The sequence below is a fragment of the Bos javanicus genome, chromosome 2 (assembly GCF_032452875.1).
Source record: "Bos javanicus breed banteng chromosome 2, ARS-OSU_banteng_1.0, whole genome shotgun sequence".
NCBI lineage: Eukaryota > Metazoa > Chordata > Mammalia > Artiodactyla > Bovidae > Bos > Bos javanicus.
Window position 1 is genome coordinate 5843097 of NC_083869.1, and position 16522 is coordinate 5859618.

General features: G+C 41.7%; 2 protein-coding genes across 8 annotated transcripts in view; one reads left to right on the top strand and one right to left on the bottom strand.

Annotated features, from left to right (window-relative positions):
- NEMP2 (nuclear envelope integral membrane protein 2) overlaps nt 1–15736 on the top strand; it is a 38232-nt gene extending 22496 nt beyond the window's left edge. The window contains exons 8-12 of one of the 5 annotated variants that reach the window (XM_061432689.1): nt 1111–1287; nt 1988–2574; nt 7843–9005; nt 10360–10494; nt 12151–15736. In XM_061432689.1, coding sequence (XP_061288673.1) covers nt 1111–1287; nt 1988–2129 — 319 coding nt within the window. In that variant the 3' untranslated portion in view covers nt 2130–2574; nt 7843–9005; nt 10360–10494; nt 12151–15736. Of the gene's footprint in view, nt 1–1110; nt 1288–1987; nt 2575–7842; nt 11360–12150 lie in introns of those variants that run through there. The other 4 variants (XM_061432681.1, XM_061432715.1, XM_061432698.1 and 1 more) reach the window with 4 other exon arrangements.
- Nucleotides 9965–16522, bottom strand: part of MFSD6 (major facilitator superfamily domain containing 6) — a 70877-nt gene continuing 64319 nt past the window's right edge. The window contains exons 5-8 of one of the 3 annotated variants that reach the window (XM_061432642.1): nt 15637–15735; nt 13988–14268; nt 12237–12261; nt 9965–12087 (exon numbers count right to left, since the gene is read on the bottom strand). In XM_061432642.1, the coding sequence (XP_061288626.1) occupies nt 12077–12087; nt 12237–12261; nt 13988–14268; nt 15637–15735 (416 nt within the window). In that variant the 3' untranslated portion in view covers nt 9965–12076. Of the gene's footprint in view, nt 12262–13987; nt 14269–15636; nt 15736–16522 lie in introns of all 3 variants that reach the window. The other 2 variants (XM_061432623.1, XM_061432632.1) reach the window with 2 other exon arrangements.

Below are 16522 nucleotides of genomic sequence, written 5' to 3' on the forward strand. Positions count from 1 at the left end.
TGCTCCAAGCCCGGGCGTTTTCCTCCATGGAGACCAGGCTAGGTGTTCAGTGCTCAGAATAGGAGGAGGAAATAATGTCAGTGGTTCCCTAATCCAGTTTATCAACCAGCAGACGAGCTGTAAAAGTTTACAGATGTTCAGGCCCCAAACCTCAAGGAAGCAAACATACGTTAAAACACCTCCTGGTGATTTTGTTGCTCATTTGTATTTGGGAATCTTTGGTTAAATTTTAAACCACCTAAAACATTTTTTTAAAACTCACTGATAAATATATGTGTTAAAACCTCTTCATCATTACCATTCCTTATGAGATTCTTCTAGGACTGTTTTGGTTGGAAAAAAGTTCCATTTGTGAGCCCTTCCATATGTAGCAAAAGAATAATGATTTTAATATTATGAATTACTGTGTGTACAGGACCCTTGTACTCGGGGGAAGTGTATTTACTTCCTCTGAGGTTAGTCAATGTCTGCACCACTAGGTGGAGGCCATACCCCGCACATCTTCCCAGCTTCTCTGTTGAGACTCAGTGGCAAGTGATTCTGCTGGGTCTCCATAAAAGGTCATCTCAAAGGTTTGCTGCTGTTGGTGCCCAAGAAAATCAGCAGGGCAGGCAAAAAGAAGCCAGGTTTTTAATTGCCTGATTTGAAAGCACCGAGGAAGAAAAATACAATTATGTCTCTATCAGAAATTGATGCTCAGGACTTCTTGGTGATCCAGTTGGCTAAGGCTTTACACTTCCAATGCAGGAGGCCCAGGCTCAGTCCCTGGTTGGGGAACTAGATCCCACGTGCCACAACTAAGTCTGCATGCCGCAGCTAAAGATCCCATGGGCCGCAGTGAAGATGCCTCAGCCCAAAAAAGAGAAAAAGAATCCTCGGTGCCTTAGGACATTATTTAAGCTGGCCCAGGAAGAGGGGGAGTGTGCAGTTAGGCCCAAATTACACGTTCTTTAAACTTCAATTGGGATAACAAGAGAAATAAGTATAGTATGATATAGAGGAAGTTAAGAATTATTACTTTCTAAGACATGTATTTTTATAAATCTTAAGAGTTGAATTGAGCAACGAGATATGGCCAGGAATCTAGCAACCAAATGCTGCCTGTTTTAGGAAAATGAAGAAATGGTTTACATCAGAGAAGCCGGCGGTGAAGTTTCTTACTGAAGATGAGTACAGGGAACAAGCTGATGCCGCCACAACCTGCGCCCTGGAGGAGCTCCGCCAGGCCTGCCGCAGCCCCGGCTTCCCGTCCTGGCTGGCGGTCTCCAGGCTCCAGGAGCCGAAAAAGTAAGCCTTGCCCCGCTGCCCACACCACAGCTGGGTTGGCGTTACCCCGGAAATAACATGGCAGTTTGGACCAGGTACTTAAGGCTAGAAACACAGCTTCCCGGGTAACATGACATGGAAGCTATCGAGCTTCTTTTGCTTCAGTGCTCTGCATTGCACCGTAGAACTGCCAGGGTCGGAGTAAATGTTGATCTGATGTATTATATAGGGAAGGCCATAAAGACCACTCATAGGAGAAGGGAGACAGAATGGGATGCGTCATCTGCTTCTCATGCTTTAGGGCTGGAAACTCATTTATAAAGTTCACCAAGAAAGAAAGCTCTGCCCCAGCCTCTTTTCTTTACTGTTTTTCCTTCTTCATTGCTTTATCCAAACAGCAGTGCTCTCAAATTAAAAATCGAAGGGGGAAAGACACTAAAATAGTAAATAATACATTTAATAAGAGAGAAAAGGAATTAGAAAACTGGAGTGGGTCTGTTTCGCAGCACCTGGGCTTCCAAGTCTGCCTGCTTCCTGATCCTTTCCTGAACGTCTGGAGGAGCACACAGCCATTCCTGTTCTCACACCCACTGTGCAAATGCCATCCTGTACTGATGCAAAGCCAAATTTCATTAAGGGGGATAAGTAGCCAGGGAACATGTTATCTTCCAAATAAAGCTTTCTGTGATAACATTAACTTTATTTTTAAAACAAATACTAGGTTTGCAGACTTCGTTCTGGGAGGAAGCCACTTGTCGCCTGAAGAAGTGAGGCTCCATGAAGAACAGTATGGCCTTGGGGGTGCCTTCTTGGAAGATCAGCTCTTTAACCTGAGGACTCCTGACAGTCTGCCTGCACAGTGACTTCATCCTGGACAAGGAAGTGGGCATGGGCGGGCGGGCAGAACTGTCCAAGGAACAGTGGCCAAAGCGCTCGCCACAGAGAAACATCAAACCATACCGGAAAGGAAAGCTAAACTTCATTGAAGATAACTGATCCTTCTTGGTCAGTTCTGTGTGTTGTCCTGTAGGCGGCCACTGAGATTGTGTGACGATCATTATCACTTTCCTTGAATGAAGACTCTCGTTAGGAACAAGGGAATCGTGTTGATCTTCAAAGGTCCAGTTAATGTGAATAAGTTCCTTGTCAACTCCAGGGCATTAAAGCCTCTCTTAAACCTCAGAACCTGCAACAAAGTAGTGCACTGCTCTTCCTGCCTGTTATCAGTGTAAGGGCTGGAAGAGACCTGGGATATGCTGGACCAGTGTTTTCCAAAGTGTAGTCCACAGGATGCTGCAGTGTTAGCAGGTAAGGGATCCTGAGGTCAACCAGGATGGATGCTGCAGGACTTCTCAGAGCCTTCAGTAATGCTAATGCATGTTGTGTGAACCTCCTGAAGAGGAGAAATGGTGTGTAGCAGTCTCTGACTTAATTTGAAAACAGAACCCTTCTTTATGAGATTAATATTCCTTGGACAGAATGTTTAGAAAATGCTGATGGTGAAGGAATGGAGACTTGGAAAAGTTAAATAACTTATCCAAGACTACAGAGATTTTTAGAGGCAGCCCTGGGACTAGAACTCCAGCCCTACTGCTTCCTATGATTCAGGTAGAAGAGACTTTTAGAAGCAAGCTGAGGGGCCGTCTCTCCACAGCCTTGGGTCTTACAGTATTGGTGACGTATTTTTTTACTTTTTAATAATACCCAAGTAACTGATACCTTCAGTAAAGAGAAACATTTCCTAAGGTTATATTTTAAAGTTTTGACAAGACTTTTATAGACATACATTAAAGATTAGAAGTTAGAATTACTTTTCTAAATCTTTGTGTGTGCGTTGAAATTGTTGAACTACTTTTTGTATTTCTTTGTATGTTGAAATTTAACCTCAAGTTTACTGGCCTGTTTTTTAAAATTGTGTAATTATATATAACAATTTCCTACAAAACAGATTTGTGTTCTTCCTTATAGAGAACAGATCTTTCTTTTTCTTGATCCATGATGTTAATTCTGGAATGAAGTGAGAGACTGATGGTGAGCTTTGACCCTGAGGAAAAGAGGCCAAAACGTAGGTGTGAGGAAAGATCTGAATGTGGCACAGCAACCCAGGGGTTAAGATGTTGTTGAATTGATTCTTCTTAAGAATCAAACATGGACTCTTCTGCTATTGGGGGGGCCTTGAGTAGCAGCATAAAGGACAAGACATCTCCCGTCTCTCGTCTGCATTGAGTAAAGGGGTTCTGCCCTCCTCAGGTGGTTGGCACGGGCTCTGTGCCTCATGCCACCGTGGGCGTGTAGCTGGGGAGCACAAGGGAACCTTCGTTGTGTTCCTGCTTCCACAGGCTGCCTCGTAAAAGCTCACCGTTGCTAGCAAATTGGACTGTTGGACACCAGCATATGTGGGTGAGAGGTAGTGTAGGTGGCCATGTTTAAATAATCGTATCATTCTATATTATTCTTTAAAGGTTTTACAACATATATCACAAAAATTGCTTTGTGAACTAGTTGTTTAGTTTGCCCGTAATACTTAGGGCTGAATTACAAGAGAGTGTCCATCTGACATTTAGGACAGTATTTGAATTCATGACTTTTTTTTTTTTAATCAAGAAATTTAAGAAATTCTAGATTTTAAGAGGTTTGGAATAGTTGATATCTAAACATGTGAAAGAGTTAAGACCCCCAGAATGGCATCAAGAAAAGACAAAGGATCTTATATTTTTTTGTATGTGATTATTACTCCAGAGTTTAGAGAAGTACAATGTTTAAATCACTTTTTTTTTGGTCCAACTGAAAGAAGGATCCTGTGCAAAAATAACATAATGGATGTGGAATTTTGAAGACTCCTGCAGTAAGACAGGTATTTTTAGCTGACCCTAAGAGCCAGATGCTTTCTGTATTTTTTTTATTTCCTCTTTTACATATTTTTAATATGTAATATTAAATATTAAAAATATTTTAAATAACTTATTGAGATATAATTTATATACACATCTATTTAGAGTGAACAGTTCATGATTCTTAATATATTCAGAGTTGTACAACCATTGCCATAATCAATTTTAGAACATTTCTGTCACTCTGAAAAAAACCACTGTGCCCGTCAGCAGTCACTCACTGCTTGGCCCCAGTCTTCTTTCCTGGAGCCACAGCACCTAGCAGTCTCCTCTCCACCTCTCTGTATGTGCATATTCTGAACATTTCATATCAGTGCATGCATGCTGCTCTGCAGCTTCAGTCAATAGCCTCATACAATTTGTAGCCTTTGGTTTCTGGCATTTTTCATTTAGTATAATATTTTTTTTAACTTATTTATTTTTTAATTGAAGGATAATTGCTTTACGGAATTTTGTTGTTTTCTGTCAAACCTCAACATGAATCAGCCATAGGTATACATATATCCCCTCCTTTTTGAACCTCCCTCCCATCTGCCGCCCCATGCCTCCCCTCTAGGTTGGTACAGAGCCCCTGTTTGAGTTTCCTGAGCCATACAGCACATTCCCGTTGGCTATCTATTTGACATATGGTAATGTAAGTTTCCATGTTACTCTCTCCATACATCTCAGCCTCTCCTCCCCTCTCCCCATGTCCGTAAGTCTATTCTCTGTGTCTGTTTCTCCATTGCTGCCCATTCTTCGGTACCATTTTTCTAGATTCCATATATATGCGTCAGAATACGATGTTTATCTAGCTCTTCCTGGCTTACCTCACTCTGTATAATAGGTTCTAGGTTCATCCACGTCATTAGAACAGACTCAAATGCATTCCTTTTTATGGCTGAGTAATGTTCCATTGTGTGTATGTACCACAACTTCTGTATCCATTCATCTGTCAGTGGGCATCTAGGTCGCTTCCATGTTCTAGCTATTGTAAATAGAGCTGGAGTGAACAATGGGATACCTGTGTCTTTTTCAATTTTTATTTCCTCAGGGTATATGCTTAGGAGTGGGATTGCTAGGTCATATGGGTGGTTTTATTCTTGTTTTTTAAAGAATCTCCATACCATCTTCCATAGTGGCTGTACCAATTTACATTCAACAGTGCAAGAGTGTTCCCTTTTCTCCACATCCTCTCCAGCATTTATTGTTTGTGGACTTTTTGGTGATGGCCATTCTGACTGGTGTGAGGTGATATCTCATTGTAGTTTTGATTTGCATTTCTCTAGTAATGAGCGATGTTGAGCATCTTTTCAGTATGTCTTCTTTGAAGAAACGTCTATTTAAATATTTTCCCCACGTTTTGATTGGGTTGTTTTGTTTTTCTGGTATTGAGTTGTACGAGCTGCTTGTATAGTTTGGAAATTAATCCTTTGTCAGTTGTTTCATTTGCTATTGTTTTCTCCCATTCTGAGGATTGTCTTTTCACCTTGCTTATAGTTTCCTTTGCTGTGCAAACGCTTTTAAGTTTAATCAGGCCCCACTTGTTTACTTTTGTTTTTATTTCCATTACTCTAGGAAGTAATGAGGATCTTGCTTTGATTTATGTCATCGAGCATTCTGCCTGTGTTTTCCTCTAAGAGTTTTATAGTTTCTGGTCTTACATTTAGGTCTTTAATCCATTTTGAGTTTATCTTTGTGTATGGTGTTAGGAAGTGTTCTAATTTCATTCTTTTACATGTAGCTGTCCAGTTTTCCCAGCACCATTTATTGAAGAGGCTGTCTTTGCCCCATTGTGTATATTCTTGCCTCCTTTGTCAAAAATAAGGTACCCGTAGGTGCATGGGTTCATTTCTGGGTTTTCTACCTTGTTCTATTGGTCTATATTTCTGTTTTTATGCCAGTCCCATACTGTAGCTTTGTAATATAATCTGAAGTCAGGAAGGTTGATTCCTCCAGCTCCATTCTTCTTTCTCAAGGCTGCTTTGGCTATTTGGGGTCTTTTGTTTCCATATGAATTGTGAAATTTTTTGTTCTAGTTCTGTGAAAAATGTCATTGGTAATTTGATAGGGATCACATTGAATCTGTAGATTGCATTTGGTAGTGTAGTCATTTTCACAATATTGATTCTTCCTACCTAGGAACATGGAATAGCTCTTCATCTGTTTATGTTGTCTATGATTTCTTTCATCAGTGTCTTATAATTTTCTGTGTACAGTTCTTTTGTCTCCTTAGGTAAGTTTATTCCCAGATATTTCTTTTTGTTGCAGTGGTAAATGGGGTTGATTCCTTAATTGCTTTCTGATTTTTCATTGTTAGTATGTAGAATGCAAGTGATTTCTATGTATTGATTTTGTATGCTGCAACTTTGCTAAATTCACTGATTAGTAATTTTCTGATACTGTTTTTAGGGTTTTCTATGTGCAGTATTGTGTCATCTGCAAACAGTGAGAGTTTTACTTCTTTTCTGATCTGGATTCCTTTTATTATTTTTCTTCTCTGATTGCTGTAGCTAGGACTTCCAGAACTATGTTGAATAACAGTGGTGAAAGTGGACACTCCTGATCTTAGGGGGAATGCTTTCAGTTTTTCACCATTGAGACTCATGTTTGCTGTAGGCTTATATATGGCCTTTATTCTGTTGAGGTAAGTTCCTTCTGTGCCCATTTTTTGAAGAGTTTTAATCATAAATGGGTACTGAATTTTGTCAAAGGTTTTTCCTGCATCTATTGAGATTATCATATGGTTTTAATCTATCAGTTTGTTAATATGGTGTATCACATTGATTTGTGTTTATTGAAGAATCCTTGCATTGCTGGAATAATCCCAACTTGATCATGGTGTATTAGCTTTTTGATGTGTTGCTGAATTCTGTTTGCTAAAATTTTGTTGAGGATTTTTGCATCTATGTTCATCAGTGATATTGGCCTGTAGTTTTCTTTGTGTTGTCTTTGTCTGGTTTTGGTATCAGGGTAATGGCCTTACAGAATGAATTTGAGAGTGTTCCTTTGTCTTTGATTTTTTTGAAATCTTTTTTGAGAAGGATAGGTATAAATTCCTCTTTATATGTTTGGTAGAATTCCCCAATGAAGCCATCTGGTCCTGGAGTTTGGTTTGCAGGGAGTTTTATTATTTCAGATTCTATCTTTTCTAGTGATCGATCTGTTCAAATTGCTTGTTTTTTCTTGACTCAGTCTTGGCAGGCTGTATGTTTCTAGAAATTTGTTTCTTCTAGGTTGCCCAGTTTGTTGGCATATAACATTACTTGTCATTTATCCCCCCATCCTCTTCAACTTGTGTTTTGATTAATTTTATCCTTTAACTAATATCTCTGATCACTTAATGTTTACAGTTCATGTTGGAACTTATTAGAATAAGTTCCAATGGAACTAATAATGGAATGCCTTATTAGACAGCTTACTGGGTATAGGTAAGCATGTAACATAGTACTATAGTACTATATCTATAGTACTATAGATAGATAATACTAATCTATGGTACTATAGATTATGCATGCATAATCCAGCATGCAGTGGATTCAAATGTCACAAAATACTCAGAGCTGGAACTTGATTGGAGAAATGAGACAGCATTTGTGTCTGTCTGCCACACAAGAATGCTGGCAGTATTATGGAGTGCGTACTGTGTGTAAGGTATGTCATTTAGACATCAGAAGGCCGATGCTTGATGACCTTGACTTTACAGAGGAGGTCCCTGATGCCACACAGGTTACTTCCAGGTGTAAGTCCCCACTGGCAGCAGTGAGATGCACATCCACACAGTGGGGCTCCATGGCCAGCACTCTAGAGGTCCTTGGGTTGCCGTCAGAAAGTGGGGACCTCCCTGGAGCCACAGTGGGGTAAGTGGTCCTGCATTCACACCTGAAGGAGATGGGAGCTGAGTGAGAATAAGGTACTCACCTGGTCAGGCTCATATCTTCCCCCTCTGGACATCACCAAGTTTCTGGCTTACTGGTTTAAAGTCTTACTTTAAACCACAGTTTGTCCTTGCGTAAGGTAAGTTGCTTTGTGATTTGAGAGCCCACTTCCCCTTCCCCCTTTATTCTCTGTCTGTCCAGACACCAGCCTTTCTCCCGTCTGCCTGGTGATTTGGGATTCTTGAGCCAGGGGTTCACAGGACTGCTCTGGGGCTTCAGAAGTAGCTTTCTCCATTTCTCGCACCCAGGAACAGAAGAATTTCTGAAGAGAAAACCATCTTTTGCTTCCCTACATTCAGCTCTGTCACAACCTAAGAGTCGATGTGGAGTTAGGCAGTGATTCTAGGTTAGTCACTCACAGGAAGCCACACCCATTGTTACGGGGCGCTTGTTGTGTGCTGATAACCTTGTCATTTTGTCCTTAAAACCACATGAGGTGGTGTAACGTAATGCCTCTTCACAAAATAATGTTAATTTTAGGGTCCAGCTGTTCACAGTGAAAATGAGAAAACTAAGACCCAGAGATCTCCCAAAGGTGGTTTCTTCCTCTGTTTCTGCATGTCCAGCATAATAGCCAGGAGCCACATGTGGCTGTTTAAACAGCAAGAGAAATTGAATTCCTCGGATGTACTAGCCACATGGCAACCACTTAAGAACTGCCTGTGGCTTATGGCTGCCACACTAGAGGGCACTCTTCTACAAGGCTGTCGCCTCAGGACATTGAGCAGTGGATGTGTCAGCTGGCCCTTCCTGACTCCATGGCATTGGTCTTCAGAATCCCCGCTGACCTCCAAGTTTTCTCTGCAGGTTGCCAAACCTTCCAAGTTACCCCCAGGGTGGCACTCACGACTAACAGCTGGAGTTTGAAGGTGCTGGACTTCCACGTATCTGGAATATCTAGGGATCCTAAATGGAGCTACAACCGTGCCCTGTGAGTACCAGGCACGTGAGGGGGGGATTCAGAATGACCAGGGCTTTTCTTCAGGCTTGTTTTACCACAACAGAAGCAGGGAAGGCCTCCCCGCCTCCTGGGGTCAGGGAAAGTCCTGGGTGGACATTAGGTGGGTTTGAGTTTTGAATCCTGGCTTTGTGACCTGGGCCCCATAACATAAGCTGAGTTAGCTGCAGAATTCTCATACTTAACGTGGGGACAGTGATACGTATCACAGCGGGTGGTTGTAAGGCAGAAGAACAAGGTCATCAGCACACTGCAAGCGCCCGGTAACAATGGGTGTGGCTTCCTGTGAGTAGCTAACCTCCCAGAATCGCTGCCTAACTCCAGATCCACTGCAAGGAATACTGCTTAAATAATGGTCCCAGCGCCATGGCAGCCTCCACCCTGGCAGTTTTGGAGGAACTGCCATCAGAGGGAAGCACTTCACCAGCATTCTGCTTCCTGTGGCCCATGACAAGATGAATAAGCCAGTAAGGCTGTGATGTTCTTCCTGTGAATTCCTTATACTTTTCATGAGGTTTTTTTGGTAGGTGGAGGTATGTGTGTTAGGGTCATCTGTTATCTACTGAAGGCTCTGAGCAATAGTTTACTAATTCGCAACTAACCTCTTCAGATACCACATGCGCTCAGTGCTTTGCCTGATTTACTTTTTCTACAATTAAGGGAAAAATATGAAACAGGTCATTAACGCACTGATTGCCAGCCTGGGCTTTGTGACTTCCCTAGGTATTTCCAGGGGTTCTCAAAAGGGATTATAAAATTATCAAATCAAAATTTAATTTGCACTCTATTTTTTAATGGCACTTTAAGGACAGAAGTCACAAAGTCTACAAACCCATGAAGGTGTCTGTTCTGAAAGGTTGGAAATTACTGCATTGTTGAATCAGCTCTCACAGTAAATGTCTCATAATAAAGACCTGTAGAATTTGATCTCATTCATTACAGAGCAAGGGACTTTTATTTGTTTGGTCACATCATTATCATTTAGGAAATATTTAAAAATGGTTACGTTTATTTGAACATGTCAACTGTGCATTTCCAAAACAGCAGGCTTTTCAGAGGAATAAATCAGAACTGTAAACACAAGACACAGTAGAAGTTTTTTGACTTCCTACAGTCAGTTTCACAAATCCACGTACTGTATATTCATAGGTGAGGTTCAGCCTTCACCCGTCTCTCTATTTCTATAATTACATAAGCATAATAAATACATCTGATTTTTAAAGGTCACTTAAAATGAGTTATGATAATTTACATTACAGTACATTTCAGTCAAGTGCAAAAATAACTATTTGCTTAATTCTGTTCCTTCCCATTATTTTATTTTTAGGCTGTGTGCTGTGGTGAAGCTAGATATCCAAGTGTAGAGTGCCTTCTCCCAGATGCTGTTGTGGGCAGAAGTGCGGTGTTGTGAGGAAGCCCTTACTTTACAGTTGGTCCTGCCTAGTCGGGGTCAGAGAGGAAGGTGAGTTTTGCATTTTTAACTCTGTTCTTTTCTTTCCTCTCCTCTGTGCTCATCCACAGTATCGTAGACACTGTGTAACTGACCTTCCTTCAGCTGAAGCCGTGTTCCCTTGTCCACAGCCCTCCCCCAAGGCTTCCTGTAACCTCAGCGTTCATTTTTAGCAGCAAGCTCTACGCAGGAGTCACCTGGCCACTGTCCTGACTGTAGCTGCAGTATCCCAGTAGTGTGCTCATACCTGAACTGTCCAGTGTCTGACTGTGTCTTCATGGGAAAGAATGTACTGATATTTGTGTCTTAGGTCATTGGAAAGTGTACTTAACTTCTTATTTCTGTCTTTCCCGTTCCTGGCTTCCTGTCACCACCTTTTCCCCTCACCAAAAACAAAACAAAAACTGAGCCATTATGTAATTTTAAAAAATTGTATCCCTCCCCAGGCACTTAAATCTTATACTGTTATTTGTAGGTAGTACTGCTTAATTAAAAGAAACCCTTAGGAATTCATTGATTTTGTGTTTGTTTTATTCCATCAGCTAATTAGAGCCCAAATCACTAGAAAGCTGTAAATAGTGATAGAGGCTATTTACAGTATCAATATATTTAGTAAACCTTTGTCTATCAAGCCACAGCATACTGAGTTGGTTGGTTTATTTCAAATATTCCTTCCTCTGGTCTTAAAGCCCATTTAAAACAGAAGGCATTTTAAAGCTCAGCTTAGCTTGCAGTGGTCAGTAACAGCTTTTGCTGCTCCAAGAATTGACTATTTTCATTATATACCATACACATATAAAAATATATTTCCTAGAGATATCCCGAGTTTCTAACGAAACTTTTTCCTTTTTTTTTTTTCTTTCGTATTAAACAAAAACATAGATGCTACCAACTTTTATCTGGTTACTTTTAAAATAAGTCTTATAATTTTTAAATGGTTCTTTTTAAAAGAAACAAAATTATAGATGTATTCTGTTTCTTCCCCATTTGCATTAAGAACCAAATAATTAGAATAAATAATCAGAAGAGGGAACTTACATCAGCATTCACCTTGAAACACTTTCTTCCCCTCCACCCATTCAGTGTAACTGCTGGCTCCAACTCTTACTGCCCTGGCAGAGAAGTCCTGTGGTCCTTAACCTACAAACCCAGAACCGAAAGCCCTCACTGACTCCGTTTTCCCCCGTGACTCCGGTGGGGCTGGGGGAGGTGGCCTGCTTCTGCCAATATGTACTGCAGCTCCTGTGTGTGTGAGTGTCTCTATGGTGATGAGTTCAGGTGTTTACAAGCGTATGTGGCGCTATGCTCCTCAAGTGAGGCGTGTCCTGGGTTCAGGCGCCTCTCCCTCCGTCCTGGCAGAGGAGCCCAGCTCCATGCAGGGTGTGAGGTGAGCGGGACGCCTCAGTGTCCCCCAGCGGCAGGCGGAGCCTGGTGGTCCTCACTGTCCTCTGCGCGCGGGTCCACACTGGGGTGAGCAGGGCTGCTCTGCGTCTGAGATGCGGCTGCTGGAGGGGATGGCTGGCTTCTAGGTGGGTCAGGGGGAGCCTCACATGGTCCAGGCTGGGCTCCACCAGCTGCAGAAGTTTTCTGATTCTCACTGGTCCCCTGGAAGGTAAAGATAGGATATGCCCCATGGTCAGTGCTAGCAAACTTTTTATATGCTTTCAGGTAAGACAGAGGCAGCATGGGGAGAGCATCCTGAAGCAGCGACTTCAGGAAACAAGTAATAGAGGAATAAGGGTGGAACGGCTTACCTTTCATCTCCTTTCCTACGTGCAACTGCCAAAGCCGCATGAAAAACATAAACACTGTAAGCAGATGTACCTTGTGGATAAAGGATACATTACTACCAAAATGCCTGTTACTCTGAGGAAAACAGTCTACATCAGCAGATGCTTCCTGGGCCCCCACTGGCCATTGTGGCAAGTCGCTGGGTGAGCAGCATGGAATGGAAACTCATGCCGCTTGCTGAGGCCAGAGCATTCAAGGCTGGAAGGCACCTTGTCTAACAGGGAGTGAGGAAGGCGTTCTTGGCCTTGGAGATGGGACCAGGAAAAGACAGGTCCTGAAATGAAGAATCCTGATGTGTATTTAACTAAACAAATAAGGTGGAACATCCATGTAAAAAAAAAAAGTAAATGAGCCCCTATGTGACCAGCTGGTTTGAAGGAGTACCTATCACTCCAGAACATCACCTACACCATGTCTGTAAAATACCACATTCCTGATTTCTGAAAATCAAAAAATATGTTTTTGTTTTTCTTTAATGGATTGCCCTCCGAACTAATACCCATCACTTCAAATAGCTGAGCACCAAAAAAAAGTTTTATTTCTGTAATTGATTCTAAAATGTGAAAGAAAAAATCGTATGATGACTTCTTTATAAGTTATACCAGCTAGTTTTAATTAATCTTAACATACCAGAAAAAAATGTTTCATGATACTTAAGCTTCATAGGCTTCTGTGAAAATGAGGATAAGTGTCCGAAGTATGAAAACACTGCCGTTTGGGCAGAAGACCTCATTTTTTTCTCCTGCTTCACCTCCTTCATATGGTCTTCCACCCTCTTATCGTCCCTCTTGACTTGTGAGCAGAGGATTTGCATGAGTTTATCTTGATAGACCAGTAAGATCATACATGGACTAGACGTTACCAGCAAAGAATCAGATTTGGTTTAAGCTATAGAAATACTATGTTAGTTTACAAAATTGTGATAAATTAATGTATTTCAAATTAAAGAAATTATCAAAGTACTCTTTAAGTCTTTCTCCTTTATTTTTTTTCCTCCTATGTCCTCTGAAACTGCTCTAGATATAAAACTGACGATTCATCCCATGAAAGAGAATGATTTGATTAAAAGAACACAGGGACGTTAAACTCGTTACTTTGGCTAAACGAAGTCACACTTAATCATTTTCCAAAAGTATTAATATAGCTTCAGTGACAATTACCTACAATGTTTTATCCATGCGATTCGACTCTACTCAGGAGAGACCACAACTCTAAGGATAAGAAAAACCACACTTTTTATCTTTGAGGTGAGCCCACCAGCAAATCCACACTCCACTCAGTTGGGTATCCTATAAGATGCCTACAGTGGCTCAGAGTACTAACTAATTCATCAGATATTTATTGACATACTACTATATAGAAAGTCCCCACTAGAATTTTTAAATTAGAGATTAATATATATATAATCCACCAAGGCAAGAACCATATATCCACACAGTAACTAGTGTCCATCAACACAGACATTTTAAAGAAATATAGAAAATCAGAATGAACTTCTTTCAAGAAGTACTGTCTTCTCTGGAGGCCTTTCTGAACTGTGTAAGGCAGAGTTTTCCCTATGAGACCTTGTATACACCTCTGTAACACACTTGTCACGAAAGTACTGAAATTACCTGTCTGCATGTTTATTTCCCCCGTCAGACCTCCCAGAAGTTTCGCTGAACGAACATCTGGAACAACCAGGCCCGTGTAAGGTGGGGCAGAGGACCTTTACCTGGAGAGGCTGTATCTCAGAAGCACGGCTGTCCCTCGTGAGCTGCATCAACTCTTTGATCTGGTAGAGTGCGTAGGCAAAGGTCACCCAGGGAGAGGAACTGACCCCCCAGGCTGGCTTGTTCACATCCTCCTGTTCTTCCTGGTGCTTGGTTTTCTTGGGGGGAAGTCTGGGCTCAGTGCGTGGCATAACATCTTCTGTCTGTTGCTGGACCAAGTCGATGGTTGCTATGGGAACAGGGCTAGAAGGAACAGGAATCCTTTCTGCCAACATCGTCTTGTCTGGAGAAAAAATCGTGTTTAAATCATTTGTCAGTTTTCTACATATTTAAACAGATGCATGTAAGTATATATAAACAGTAAAAAATAAACAGACAACCTTGATAAGCCCATTCTAGTGTGCTTGGGAATGTCAGCAAGTTGCAGTGCAGCAAGGGAGGCTTCTCTACCTGGTGGAGATTACTGAGCAAATGAATGTGATGTCTGCCTTCCAGGTCTTACAGAGCCTAACAGACATGAACATATTTATGAAACGTATTGTTAATGTATCAGTATATCATATTTGTGGGGCATAGGTTATAGCTTCAGCCCACTTAAAGTAACTGAAATTGTAAAGATAAGCATCAAAATGGGAAAATCACATGACAGATGCTTTTATCAGACTTCTACTGAAGACATGGACCAAGCTATGTAGGAGATATGATGTGGTTAGGATTATGGTAGAACAAGACTGAGAAAAGTCAGCATTGGTCTTTCTGACTGAGTAACTTGTTGGCATTAAAATTTGTCTCTGGGGTTTCTGTAACAAGTTACTTTTTCTCTTAATAGAAGCACTTTGAGTACTTGAGGCAAATGCTCCTCAAAGGACAAGACACCATAGAAGATGAGCCTGTTTCAGGACTCAGGAGCTGAGAAAGAATATTTGTTTTAATGGTTGGCCTTCTTCATTCAAAAACAAAAAGTTCACCGCCCAAATAAGTTGAGAACTTGTTTTCATCCACATATTATATTGGATATAACCTTAGTGTATAGTAATTTTAATGAAGTCCATATCTAATCTGCCTGCAATGCTGGAGACCTTGGTTCAATCCCTGGGTTGGGAAGATCCCCTGGAGAAGGGAATGGCAACCCACTCTAGGACTCTTGCCTGGAGAATCCCATGGACCAAGGAGCCTGGTGGGCCACAGTCCATGGGGTCACAAAGAGTCGGACACGACTAAGCAGCTACCATTTTCACTCTCATGCCTAATTAAGGGAAGACTTCAAATTAACGTTTAGGCTTTTTTTTTTTTTCAGATGAAGTTAAGGCACAGAGATGAATACCACTTCCTGTCCCTAATAGTAAAATGACTGTACAGTCCTTTATGTATTTAAAATTTAAATCTCTTTAGAATACCAGAGAAATTTAAAACCAATACTTTCCCCAGTACCTTGTACCATAAGACAAAAGGAAGAAAACCCCGTTTTATTTAAACAACCAGTATTCTTTTCAACACAGCAAGTGGCATCTCTCCAGCCGTGGTGCACACGAGCTCAGAGCCACGCAGGTCTGTGGCACATTGTTACCACCTCTGGGTTTCTCAGGGGTATGTGCAGAACTCCCCTTGGCTTCAGCCTTTAGAACCATTAAGGATCAATGAACATGTCTACCTTCTTCCTCATCTGGTACTGCCAGCCACTGGATCAGGGCAAAGAGCAGGAGGATCACCAGGCAGGCCATGCCAATTCCTCGGAAGGTTGCAGCAGCCCCTGTGAAAACAAGTGGCGCTCTAGAGAGTAGTTCCTGGAAAGGCGGGTAGCCCTCACCCAGGCCTGTGGATGTTCTAAAGCTGACAAAGGCAGCAGAGCAGAGAATGGCAAGTGGCCGTTAGCTTCATACCGAAGGAAAAACAAGTCTGGGTAGTTGTCAAGAGACCCAAGAGCTGGTATTGCATATCTGTCATTGATCAGACTGCATTTATAAAATAAAGGGACTGTCTCTGAGTGCCTTTTTAAAATGCAGTGGGCTCTCTTCTTCATAAAGCCCATCTACCTGTTATAAACAGTCCTATTAATCTGTAGTTAAAACAGCCAAGCTCAATAGGTGCTACAAATTCAGACATCTCTGAGCCCACCTTCTATAGATGACTGAGTAGTCCAAGATCCTGGAGCAGAAGAATCCCACCTGCACCTCGGTCCCTGTATTTCCAGTAAGGGGGAGCTGATGGAGCAGACAGACTGTTACCACAGGCGCAGGGAGGTCACCAAAGCCAGATGGAGAAACAGTGATGATTATCTTTTCTCCAGCATTTTCATCAACAGGTTTAGGGCACTTCACACCAAAAGCACGTGGGCGTATTCCTTTGTTTGGCTCCTCTGAGGTACCTGTGTTGCACTGCGGTTAACTGTCTGTCTGCTCTAATCCTCTTAACTACTGAAGCACACTGCACTGCAGTTCTGACTACTGTGAAAGCTAGAAAAAGAATATGAAAACGAGAGTCTAGCTTCTGGCGATCTTCAGTAATAACCTGAGCGTTTACGGAGGGGTTGCTGAAAG